The 13,151-nt window shown below is 50.8% G+C and overlaps 1 protein-coding gene across 1 annotated transcript; it reads left to right on the top strand.

Moving 5' to 3' along the window:
• Window positions 1-6,559: 6,559 nt before the first annotated feature.
• LOC137154580 (leukemia inhibitory factor-like) lies at window positions 6,560-8,787 on the top strand. The gene is made up of 2 exons (XM_067550308.1): window positions 6,560-6,666; window positions 8,302-8,787. The coding sequence occupies exons 1-2, from the start codon at window positions 6,631-6,633 to the stop codon at window positions 8,785-8,787; spliced, it is 522 nt and encodes a 173-aa protein (XP_067406409.1). The 5' UTR covers window positions 6,560-6,630.
• Window positions 8,788-13,151: the final 4,364 nt, after the last annotated feature.

Here is a 13,151-nt window from a genome sequence, read left to right on the forward strand (position 1 = left end):
CTATGCTGACTGCTGAGAGGGGCTTGCCCATGCACCGGCGTCTCTGGGCTGGCAGTGTTAGCAGGCAGCGTGATATGCAAGTCCACTCTGTAAAGTGACTGTGTAAAAAAAATCCCTTGTTACTCACTGGGTCTGCCGGGCAGAGTCATTATTATTATTAAGTGCTCACTGCGCAGCCTCAGAAGGAGACCTGCCCCAGCCAGCTTACAGGCTGATACCGGGGCAGGGCCAGGGATCCAGTGTGGGCCAGGTGCGGCTCAGGCTTGGCCTGTGTGTGGCTGGGCATCCCATTGTTAGGGCACTAATCTCGGACCTGCGCGAGTGGGGTGCAGGTTCCTGGAAGCCTCTCTGTGCCTCGGTTCCTTATCTGTACAGCGGGCAATAGCCCTGCCCTGGTACATGGGGATCGGAAGGATAAATGCCCTACGGAGGCACCCAGCTGTTACAGGTGGGGGGGGAATGGGGGGCTGTGAAAGGGCCACAGCTAGCCTGCAACGTGCGCACTGGGATTCTGTGCGGGGGGGGGGGGAGCTCTGAGAGGCCCAGCTCAGGAAGGTGTGGGGGGGTGGGGTGGCAAGAAGCAGGAAACATGACTAAGAGGTGATGGTATGAACCACTATAAGATAAAATCGCGGGAGCCTGCTTTGGGGACCAGGATGTGCATGTGGGGGGGGAATATCTCACACTGATGGCTGTCGTGTGCTACAAACTTCCTGTGTGGCCCTGAGCAACTTCCTGTGCGGCTCTTGAGCCCCTTGTGCCTCAATTCCCCCTCTGTCTAGTGGGGACGTTAGTGCTTTCTCTCTGTCTTGGCTCTGTGGATGGTGAGCTCTTCCTCTGTACAGCACCTAGCACAGCAGGGGCCTGATCTTTGCCGGAGACCTCTAGGGACGGCTGTGAGACAAACAACAATTAACGGGAGCATCCCTTGAGGTCCGAGCAGCAGCGGCAGCATTCAGAGTGGAGCAAGCCCTAGTGCCTGTCCGGTGCATCAGCGCTGCGGGTGCAGCACAAAGACAGCAACGAGCCTAGTCCCTTCCCCTGCAGCTGCTATGAAAAGCAGAGAACATCCATCCACCAATGGCCCCCACTGAGCTGTTGGGACAGCTGCCCTCTTAGCCAGCACCCGGGGACAGAACCGCACCCCTCCAGAGCTAAAGGGGGAAGCGCCCGTAGCCTGAGCCGAAGACCCAACGTTCTCTATCGGGGACCCATAACATACCGGTGTGTATTCTCTGCAGCCTGGCTTCCAGGGACACCAGTACCATGCACTCACTTGGGGGTTATGCTACCATGAGCAAAGGGGCACTACAGCCACGATGTTAGGGAAGCTGGAGCACAGGTGGTGCCACATCGGAGCGGGGCAATAACACCAACGCTGGGCACTCACGCCGCAATTTCCATCGTGAAGTCTCGAAGGTGGAAGTCATCAGCCCGGTTTTATGTGCATGACCTTCCTTGCGGTCAAGATCATCCACCAGGACAATGACAGCGCTGGGAACCAAACCCAGTCATCCCACCCATTGGCCTGCTTGCTAGGTACCAGATCACACAGTCACCCATCTGCAAGCCTAGAGCCTCAGAATCCCCACTACCCTGCAGGGGGACGTGTCAGTGAATATGAAGCTGTAAAACAAGCGGCTCCCTCTTGCTGGGCAGCTGGGGCCTGCCTCAGCCCTGTTCTTCTCTGGCTTTGGGGGAGTGTAACTGACTTACGAGGAGAGGCTAAGGGAACCGGGCTTGTTAGTCTGCAAAAGAGAAGAATGAGGCAGGATTTGATAGCAGCCTTTAACTACCTGAAAGGGGGTTCCAGGGAGGATGGGGCTAGGCTGTTCTCAGTGGTGGCAGGTGACAGAACAAAGAGCAATGGTCTCAAGTTGCAGTGGTGGAGGTCTAGGTTGGATATTAGGAACAAGTTTTCCCTAGGAGGGTGGTGAAGCACTGGAATGGGTTACCTAGGGAGGTGGTGGAATCTCCATCCTCAGAGGTTTTTAAGGCCTGGCTTGACAAAGCCCTGGCTGGGACAGTTTAGTTGGGGTTGGTCCTGCTTTGAGCAGAGGTTGGACTAGATACCTCCTGAGGTCCCTTCCAACCCTCATCGTCTGTGATTCTGTGCTTCATTACACTCAATGGAGTAACGCAAGGCGAAGGCGCCACGGCTGTCGCGTATGGTCCATCACAGCGTGTTCTGCTTGCCCATAGCAGGGAGGGTCACTTTTGGTTCAGATAGCAGAGCTCCCGTTATGTTTTTTTCCGATTTAAAAATAAATCAGTGAAATGCCGTATAGATCAGCAGGGCGGGGTGACTTGGCTTTTTTTGACGCAGGCCTCTCACTAGCTGCTTGCTTCACAGCTGAGCTCTGGCGGACCAATGATGACCTCGAGGAACTTATTCGAAGAATTAGCCAGCGCACCGAAGGCATCATTTCCTCTGGGCGGCCGCACAGCGCAGCACTCATTCGTGCTCGTCATTCAGTTAGCTTCTCTCTTTTTTTTTTTTCCTGTCACACTGGGCCACCTCCTGCAGTAGGTGTTGGCTAATCAGTCTACTGAAGAAGGCAAGTTTCCCCATTTTTGCCCATTAGCAGAGGAAGTGGAAGCGCACTTCACAGCACGCTGCACAGAACGCTTGCCACTCTGAGCATGCTGTGGCATTTGAAGAGCCTGGGCTTTCTACTAGGTAGGTTCCGATGTTTTCTTCCCTCGCTCGACTCTTTGGCCAATGGTTTGCTGCCGCGGCAGCTTTGAAAAAGTCCCTCCGGTGAGTCGCTGCCCGTTCTCTTTGGCAGCAGGCTGCGATCAGAAGGGAAGAGACGGCTGTCAGCTCAAAGGGCTGCGTAGCCTCTGGTGGAGGAGTATGTGAGAGAGTTTCAGTCCTTTAGGAGACTGAGTCACTGAAAAGAAAAATAGAACTGTGTTATGAGACTGAAATTCAGAGGTGTTTTGCTGAATGCTCTAGAATCTGGTCCGCTAAGCTGGGTCAGTGGAAACTGATCATCGGAAAGCTTTCTGGGGAAATGTCTCTTTTACTGGAAACAAGTAAAAAGAAGAGTGAAAACTGGTTGTGAGAAATACACTGAAGATACACTTTTTCGTGGGGCTGGAAAACGTTCCTCAGGGTTTAGCTTTGTGGTTCTTACACCCTAGGTTCAGGGTGTGCGAGACGATGGAAAAAGCCGTTTTGGGGGGGTACTGGCTGAATATAGGGGACTGCAGTGGGTTGGTTTTGGGCATGAGAGATGGTAGCTTGAGACCAGCCCCTGTTGGTGCCAACCAGGAGTGGTGACTTTCTCACGGATGTTCCATGACATCTGTGAATGGAGCGTGGTGGGGCTTGCGGGACAGGAAGGTGTTCTTGTGTCAGCAGAATGGTAGGCAGCCTCCTCAAAGAGCTCTTGGTGGGAGGTTATGGAGATCTCTCCCCTCCCGCATAGAGCAGAGCCTTCCACCGCAGGATGGGTTGGGACAGGGTGCATCTGCTACCACTGCCCAGGTTGTGCCTGTCTGTGGACTGCTCAGGGGGTCTCCAAGTTGTCAGTCTAGTGCCTCTCACCATCATTTAACCCAGAGACATGTAGAGAGGTTCACATGGAACCAGGGCAGCTGCAGACCCAGTCTCAGACTTGATTTGACAGACACAGTAACTGTCTCTTACTAAACTGCTGGCAGGAGGTAAAAGCTCAGCACGCGGTGATTCCTGGTGAGAAGTGCCGCCTGTAGGCTCAGTGTGTGAAGGCAAGTGGGCCAGCACGGAGCTGAAAGCTGTGTCAATGCGTAACACTCCTGTTCCATCTCTCAGATACCTCCACCACAGCCAGCTTCAAGTGGTACAAGTGCTGGAAACTAACGGGGAGAGGTGCCTACCACATTAGCCTTCTCCACAGGTAACATTGTCAAAAGCCCCTAAGTCCCATTGGGAAATTCTACCAGAAGGACGTTTGGAGAGTCAAAGGCGGCGGGGTCAAATGATGTCCCATGACACCAGGAGCACCACAGCTGGGAATTGCTCACACAAATTAGCTTAGACACACTTATGGTGGGTTAATGGTACGTTAGTTGTCTTTAACGCCTCCGCTATGTGCAATGCGATATTATTAACATGCAAGGCAATGTCACAAGGACGGCTGCTTGGGAAACACACTTGATAATTTCTGGAGATTAGCTCTCATTCTGCAACAGGAAAGAGCCAGTCAATTCTAGCATCACTAGCATCTCTGCAAGCCAGCCCCGCAGACTTCAGTTAGCTGGAAGGGCTCGAAGGAAGGCGAGTTTGGTGCAGTTTGCTCTGGTAGATTGCTAATCTAGAAACCCGATTGTTTCTCAAAGGGCTAGTGCTTCTTGAGACGTGTGAGAGTCGAAAGTGGGCAAAGTTCCCCAAGCTAGCTTTTCTGTCCGAATGTAACTGCAGTTCACGTTCCCCAGGAGGCAGGGCTGCTGCCAGACCCAGCATTAGTGGGGGCGATTCCTCCAATGTCAAGAGCGTTGCACCCCCTTGCATCAGGAGTGAGCTCTGAGTCCCACGTCTTCGCTCCTGGGAGCCATGTGGGTGGCACGCGGAGGAATTCAGGTGCTCCGGAGGCGCTCTGGCAATGGTCGTGTGAATCCTCCTGGCTCCTAGCCGGGAAATGGAATTTCCACCCTGTGAAAAATTGAGTGGAAAAAAGTCAAATTGTCCCGAATTGGGACAGAAAATCAAAAATCTCCAATCTTTTTGCAGGCAAGGAATTCAGAAACGTTTCAGTGAAATGTTCCGGTTGCCCAGGGTGCCAGGATGCCCAGCTCTGTGGATGCCCACTTACCAGCAAGCAGCTGGGCAGCCCCAGGACCCTGGGAACCCAGCTGCCCAGGGAACTGGCAAGCCCAGAAAGCAGGGCAGGCTGTAAGCCTGGACACCAGGCAGGGCAGGCCTGCTCAGAGCCACGTGGGGTGCCAAAAGTTTTGCTGGAATTGCCACATGGCCATGGAATGTCCATTGCGCCTAGCCAGCGTTTTCCAATGTAAAACTGACCTTGGAAAAGCTTTGCTGAACTCTCCTGGCTATCCCAGCCTGAGGCGGGGGCACCCAAGGAGCAAGCTCATGTCACGACCCAGGTGACTGCATTGTGCCATCGAAGCCAGCAGGGAAATACTGAGTAAACAAAGGAAGACACCACAGTGGTGGCTGTGAGAGATACAGGGAGATATGGCGGATGGGGTTCACAAAGGGACTTAGGCACCTTCCTCCCCTCCCTTGTGGGTATTTTGTGTCCCATCTATAGATCTAGGGAATAGAGATCATGAAGGGATGGAGGCACCCAGCAGGTTTCTGGCTGGAAATACCTGGGTTGTCATTTGCTGGCGATGCGTCTGCATCAGACAGACATCCTGGTCTGGATGGAGACATTATTTGGAGCAGTGCCTGGCCTGGGTCCTGCAAGAGGTTAGACTAGATGACCAGAATGATCCCTTCCAGTCTTAGGATCTATGAATTTTGCACAAGGAGTTATTCAAAACCTTGGATTCTAGTTTTTCTGCAATATTTATACCGGAGTGGGGAGCAGAACCTGGAGCTTCTTATGTCTCCTCTAGTACCGGTCAGATCCCCACGGTGGGACGGCTGCAGTAGTCTTAGGAGTGGAAGGAAGGGATGATCCCTGCCGTGCTTAGCCCCACCTTGTCATTTACACCTCCAACAGGCGTTGCTGCTTAGCTGGGCAAATTCCACTTGGGAGCCAAAACGTCCCCTTCTGGGATTCTGGGAAGCCGCCAAGCCGGTCGCTGGAGCATGGTTCCCCAGGGGACAACACTGTTATGGAGCAAATGACTCAGGCCCATGGACTTCCGTGGGACTAAAATCAGGCCACCTATGATCTAACAGAACAAGAAATGACGCAGGGACTTTAACTGGCTTCCTAAGAGGCAGGCATGTGTCCGTTCAATAGGCCAGAGCACAGCTCCACTGGCCACTTGGCCAGCCTTGGCAGGGGTCCTAGTTCAGTTACCCTGGATGCAGTCAGGCTTTGGCCCTCCTGCACTAGTGCAATGCTGTGAAGTTTGGGGTGCAACCAGGCTGAGGAATGTTGAAATCCAAAGCAAAGACTGTTTTCATTGGTGCTTTACCCATGCTGGGGCTCACTTTCCCCATCAGTAAAATCAGGGATGGCGCCAACCTTTTCAAAGCGCACTGAGCTCCATGGGTAAGACACGCTAGATGACCACATGGTATTGCTGTGCCACACCTTGCTATATAGCCAATTGGCTCACTCAGCCACTGCCGGTGCTAGAAGAGATCTTTGGTGCTGATCTCATCAGCGTTTGCAGAGTGAGCTGTGGCCTGTAGCTGACGTAAGACGTTGAAGGAGAAGCAATTAGTTATTGCTTTTTTTCCCTTCCAAAAAAAGCACCCAGGTTTCCAGCTAGAAGCTCCCTCGTTACCGCCTGCCCTTGAGACAGTGTGGGCTCCAGTGTGGGCTAAGGTATCTTGGTGTCTCCCGGCCATCTGCAACAATTGACGGGACTCTTTTCTCTTCCGTTCTAGCTGTGACTCAGGGGCTCTTCGTCCTATGCCTGGTGCCCATAAACTCCAGCATCACCCGCTGCCGACGGTGTCATCCGGATTCCCTGAGCAAAATCAGAGCAAAGACAAGACAGATGGAAAAGGAAGCCAAGAACCTCTTCCAATCCTACGTAAGTGCTAGAAGGCAGCGCTGCCATCCAGGGAGCACCTCTGCTTGGGGGAAACGCTCAAGTGATGCCCCTAAGCTCTGCATGGAGGGCACAGCTTGCCAGCACCCCAGGAGCTGCCGTTAAGAGCAGCTGCATCAAGCAGTGTTGGGCGAGGTGGGTGGCCCCTGCTGGTAACTGCATCATTGCACCCATAAGGTGGCAGCCACAGGGGAGGGCCCATGAAGCCCCCAAGGAGATGACTGACCTCCCAGTGGGGGCCTGGTGTCGTTTGTCACCTCATGCCCAAAGCATAGTGCATGTGGGCCTGTTACAGCCTACCCCTGCCTGGTCTCCCTCTTTAGCACACGCTGTAACCACTCATGCTTTTAGCTCCAGAGGTCCCTAGTTCAGTTCCCAGCTTCTGCCAAGGAGGTGGTTGTCTCACTGCCATATGACGATGTTGGAATCCTTCTGCCCCAAAAGGCATAGGTCCTGCCCTGTATCCTGCCTTGGTGGTGGGCCAGGAGTTCCCTGGAAATACAACACGGTGGCATCAGCATGGCTAGCGGGGTTGCTGGTTGTGCTGTGAGTCGTTGGGGGGGGGCGTGTGGATGGTCTGGGGGATAACTCTGCTGACACAGTCGTCTTCCATCCAGCGAGACGATTTCCCCAGAGCCCCTCCATGTGTCCCAGAACTTTGCCAGGATGTGTGGGCGGGAGAGAGCTCACACACCAATGAATCACAGAGCAGAGAAACGTTACAACCTGTTGGGTGCCTCCAGCAGCACAGCTGGTACCCTCTTGCTGGGTGTACCTAACCGCTGCTGTCAGACAGCAATCACCCCATGGCTGACTGTGGCTAAGACCTCCACTGAGCTAGACAGACCCAAGCAGTGTAGCCATTCCCTCTGACAGACTCATCTTCCTTAGAGCCCTGTGACCCACACAGCACCCGACCCTGCCGTGCCGCCAGAGGAGAACTGGCTTCCAAGGAATTTAGAGCGTGGGAGTTTTCTTAGACCTTAAAAGCCACAGTCCTGCCAGCGCTGTATGAATATGGAGCTGGAATTCGTGTCTTCAGCTCACATCTCCCGTTCTGCTACTCTCCACCCCAGAAGCAGTTGCATTTTCATGTTCTTGAATAAGTATGTAGTTTGCCAGGCGCTAGTACTAACTCCTCTAGTAGAAAGCCTGTTGGGGAGAAAGCACAGCTCTGTAATTAAAGCACAGCGGTCGGTACCGCAGAGGCTTGGGTTTGAGCCTTAGCTCTCTCATTATCTCACTAATCGAGTTGCTGCCTGTTTCTCTGCCTCAGTTTCACCCTCTATAAATGGCTGTAATAATGCTGACTATTTCTGTTAGCTAGTGTGGAAATGAATTCCTTAACAAAGCACTCTGCAGCTGAGGTCCCCTGTTGTTATAAATGTCATGAACTGTAGAGAAGCATAGAAATTGTTGGCTGAAAAGGACCTCAAGGGGTCATTTAGTGCATCCCCCCTCTGCTGAGGCAGGATTGAGCTGGTGGCTGACAGGTGTTTTTCTATCATTTAATAATGGGTAGGGGTTTCCTTTACTGGCCAAGTGACAGCAGCCTGGTCAACGCAGTCAGTCCCTTCTGTGGTGGCTTACAGTGCATCGGTTTGTTTTTATTTCCAGTTGGTTCACCAAGGCTTGCATCTGTCCAAACTTGGCTGCCGCTGCTACGAGCCTGTAAAGTGGTTTCCCATGGGGAATGTAACAGCCCAGCCAATGGCTGTCACGCTGCAGGAGCTATACAGGACTATGGCACACATGCGGGACGCTCTTCAGACCATCAGGAAGCAGCAGCAGGTGCTGAACGCGCCAGATGCCGCCCTGCATTCCGAACTCCAAAGCGCCCAGTGGGCAGTGGGAGGGCTCCTTTCCAACATCGGCTGTGCCCTCTGCCTCCAGGGCACCTCGCCCACCCCCAGGGCCACCCCAGAGAGACCTGCCACCACGAATGCTTTCCAGCAAAAGCTTGAAGGATGCAAAGTGCTCTGGAACTATAGCGAGTTCCTGCAGGCCCTGGTTCAGGGCTCAGTGAGGAAAGAGCAGCAGGCAGGCCGAGATAAAAGGAAAAGACAGAAAGGGATAAAAAGAAAGCAAGCCTCACGCTCCTGAGTGAGCCGCCGCGCTGGAGCCAGGGAATCCTAGCCGGTGGGTGGGGGCCAAGGAGGCTTCTGAGAGCGACTTGAGTGAAATGTACAACTCCTGTTTAACCCTGAGAAGCAGCCACACGGTGCAGGTCCCCAGGCCTGGCCGCAGCCAGGGCATGGTCTGGTCCCCAGCTCAATGTGCTGGGACAGACAGAGGCGCAGGGCCAGATTTGCAAAGTGCTTGGCACCCACCACTGTCCTCGGGGGCGGGCGAGGGATCCTCTGTTGTTCTCAGGTGGTTGGAGGAGATTTTCCTTTGCTCTCTGGGGGTAGCCAAGCGCTTATGAAAATCTGGCCGGACAGCTTCCAGGTACCTCTGCGGAGGCCACAAGAGGAACATCCTGGGCTAGGAACAAGCGTGTGATAAATCAAGAATTGCTTATCCTGTCAGAACTGAAACCACACTGCGTGTGCGGCCTGGCTCTCCCCTGCCTGCTTTCTGTGGCAGCGGTTACATCTGTACAGCGGACGTGTGGACTGCTACCAGGTCAGAATGGGAACATTTTGTGCCCCCTTGAATGGTTGAAAGGATGAGACAGCATGCAAGGCACTGGGGAACCAGTCCCCTGTGTCAGGAGTGGTGTCAACCGATCAGATCCCTGCTCAAGGGCAGTAACCTAATCCAGTGAAAAAATATATGCTTCACCTCCAATGAACTAATCAGGTAAGAAATGCAAATCGTGACTTTCTGATTGGCTCATGAGAGGTGACTATTTTTTTCTGGATTTTAACATCCTCTCTCTTTAGAGGGTTAATTTCACACACCCGCACGCACACTTGGGAAATTCATGTCTATATCACGACGGAGACAATTTCAGACACTTTGGATGAAAACATCTGGAATGTAGGTAACGTTACCCACACAGCCATCATGACTCCTGAACATCAAGATTTATGGTCTCTCTAGGTACATTTTGATGTTCACCTCAGAAGACGTTCAGTGTCTGTTTTGGAATGTAAATCTGGCACGACGTAAAGCAAGTGACTTGGCCAGATGTTGTCTTTGCTGCATCCCTGAGGTACCTTATCGCTACTTGGAAAGGGGCTAGCGTGTTGACTACAGTTCTGTGTTAACACCTGCAAATCTAAACCACTACAAAGATTGTTTTAAACACCAGTCAGGCAGCTAGGAAAAGTTGACAGAATTGACAGAAACCAACATGCCTTTTCCCTTATCAAAAGTACAACTGGTTTCTGCAGGAATGGTTCATTGCTGCATGGTTTGAGATCCTTTTCTGTAGGACAGGCTGGGTTCAAATGCACAAAGAGCCAGCATCTGTTCTGATGGTCCAACCCTAGTTTAACCTGTTTTGCCCAGTGGGTTGATTTTTGCCATCACCCGACACCTTGTGCCACTTTACGCCTATGTCAAGGGAGTGTAATAAAATGCCACTAAAACATAATGGTGACACTTCCTGCTCCCTTAGCACTGGGGCAAACAATGACCCAAGATGCAGGGCAAGGGACAGTCTAGCCCTGGGTATAGAAACTGAAATTACATGTGAGATTAAGTGGTTATTCCAAGTTGCCGGCAGCACAGAGCTGTTCGGGGGTTGGCAAATGTTCCTAGCTAGCTGGAATCCAGCCTTCACACGTAGCAACAACACTGAGCTGAGTACATACCTGGGGTCCATGCTGGTCTTGTATGGCCTTCACTGCCATATCTTCACTGCTATTGTTACCTGTGGCAGCTGAACTCAGCCTGGCTCATGCCTGCTAGCATATGAAGCAGATTCACACCAGTCACTCCCAGGTCAGATCAGATCATGGGGTTACTGTGGGTCGACAGCACTGACTGTCTGCATATTAAACATGTTGTTAAACTTGGCCTGATTTTCCAGTGATTCAAAGGTCCAGTGACCCAGTCTGACTAAGTCGCTGTGCATTGTGGAGTACGTGTCTCTCCTAGCCAGGATCCAGCAACACCCAGCACATGACCGCTGCAGATGTTTGCTTTCTTCATGCCTCTTGGTATTGTTCTTTCCTAGAGATTGTGCAGAGATCCCAGCCCCTGTTCCAGATCCAACTCGGTTTAGCGCCACAGACTTCACTTCACACCAGCTGAAGATCTGACCTGATAATTTGTACAGCAATTAAAATGATGCTGGAAGAGTTTTAATTTCCTAGTATTGCCTGGGAGCAGCATCACCTGCTGTGTTGATGTCCTAAGGCACCATTGCACTGTCCCCTTGGAAGGTAATACAGCACTGATGCCAACATAAAAAATGTGACCTTTGACACGACCAGCAGGCTGTGCGCCATAATAATTTATAGCTTAATATTTGTACAGTTCCTGTATTTATTAGGTACAATGGTTTAACTTAAAATATCTTTGTACTGGAAAGATCTATTTAAAATGTATGGTTTATATATATATATATATATATGTTTTTAAAATATGTTAAAATATGAACATAAGAATATTTTATTTATGGATTTAAATGGTTTTTCTCTTATGGGAGTGGGCTACCTTGATCATTCTGACAATGCGGACAACAGACCCACTTATTTTTGTATAACCAGATTGTTAATTTTATTTTAAAATATTTCATTAAAGGTCATGTTGAAAAGAAATGTTGATCTGAACTGAAAAGGAGAACCATTCCTTTTAGAAAATACAGATACAAAATTTTTGACTGTTTTGGAATTGTTTTTAATGGGTGGGGTTTTTGGGAGGGAGGGGGGGGGGGGGCGTTGTTTCACCAAAACAATTCAGTGACACATTCTTGGCATTTTTGTCTACCTGAATCTGTATATTTTGTTGTGGGGAAATGTTTTAGTTGAAAAATGTCACCCAACTCTCTGGAAGACCTTGCTGCTTTCTCACTGGGGCAATCTCTCCTTGAAGTCGCTGGGCATTTTGCCTGAGTAAGGACTCCAGGAACTGGCCCATCCAATGTAATTCTCTCTTTTCTGAGCCCTTGCCCATGTCCATAAACTTTGTCATCCTGTAATGGAAACCAGTTCAATAGGAGCCCAGTTGCTTGCATGGATTTACACTGTGACAAAATAGCATCTCATTTCCCTGTTTTCCTTACTTGCAAAACCTTCTCTTATCTGGCAGGGAGTGAGGTGGCAATCACTGAAGAATGAGGTGCAGTGGAGATAACAGATAGTGCTTCTTGTGGAATTCAGGGATTGCCAGCCTGGCTCCAAGAAGTGGTTCATCTGATCAAGTATCATGGCTTTTACAGTGGCCGCTATCAGATACTTCAGAGGAAGGTGTTGGGATCCCTACAATAAACTGTTCATAGGGGACGTTTCTTCCTGGCCATGAGCAATGAGTGACTGGACTACATCCTGAAGAATAAGGATGTATTGGGTTAGGTTCGGGTTTTGAAGAGAGCAGATCTAGTGGGAGCATGGTGTGATCCAAGGCCTCTCTGGCTAACTCAGAATGCAGATTTGCTTAATTAGCTACAGAGATAGGTCGAGCTGGAACAGCTCTTGGTTCCGGTAGTGGGGCAGGTTCTGCATACACTGGTGTAGCTCCGTGTTGTGGGTGGAAGACTACACACCTCTGATGGCTGTTTGTAGCCTGTTCTAAGCAACTCCGCAGCTCTCTCACACCAGCAAGTGTCATAGCAACAATCAGAGAACCCACTCTGGTGGCAGAGAGGGCATCTAGAAATCTACACCAGATTATTTAACAAACCCAGCTACGGGTGCTGTCCCCTCCCCTGCTTCTGGCTTTGCTGCTCTTCATGGCCAGGAGCTGTTGCTTTCCTTTGCAGCGTATTATTATAAATGGATCATAAATCCCAACCCTGAGAAACTGTCACAGTCATTACGCCCCAGAGCAAAGTAACGAATTTTGCAAACTACATTTCTGTTCCTTCAGGGGATTTTTGGCTACAAGGTCTAGCAAATGCTAGGAATGTGTAAGTGAAACAGGCGTGGGTGGGGGGTCAGAGTCTAATAGTGAAAGTGAGACAAGATAGCAACTAATTAGCAATAACCTGAAAGGAAAGTAGGTACTGGTGGAAGAACTCACAGGGGGTTTAACCTGGAGGAGAAAGTCTATTTACAAAGTAAAACTAAAGGGCAAATTCTTTTGGAAGCAGGGAATAAACTTCAGCAGGCCCCCCCAGCACATGTAGCTGGTAGCATTTGCTCCAGCCAGTCACTTTAGTTGCAGAAAACAAAACTTGGCCCAAAGCTTATCACTGTGACCAGTCTTTGGCCACTTAGACTTTCACCAAGGACACGCACAACTTCAAGGCAACAACTTGGGCAGGTGGAAAATTTCCCATCAAAACTGTTTAGTGGAGAATGGGTTTTCAATTTAGAGGGGGGTTTTTTGAGAAAAATATCTGCTTTCTATGTAAA

Source organism: Emydura macquarii, unplaced genomic scaffold (genome assembly GCF_026122565.2).
Source record: "Emydura macquarii macquarii isolate MOO-44397 ecotype Brisbane River unplaced genomic scaffold, CSIRO-AGI_Emac_v2 contig_1254, whole genome shotgun sequence".
NCBI classification, from domain to species: domain Eukaryota; kingdom Metazoa; phylum Chordata; order Testudines; family Chelidae; genus Emydura; species Emydura macquarii.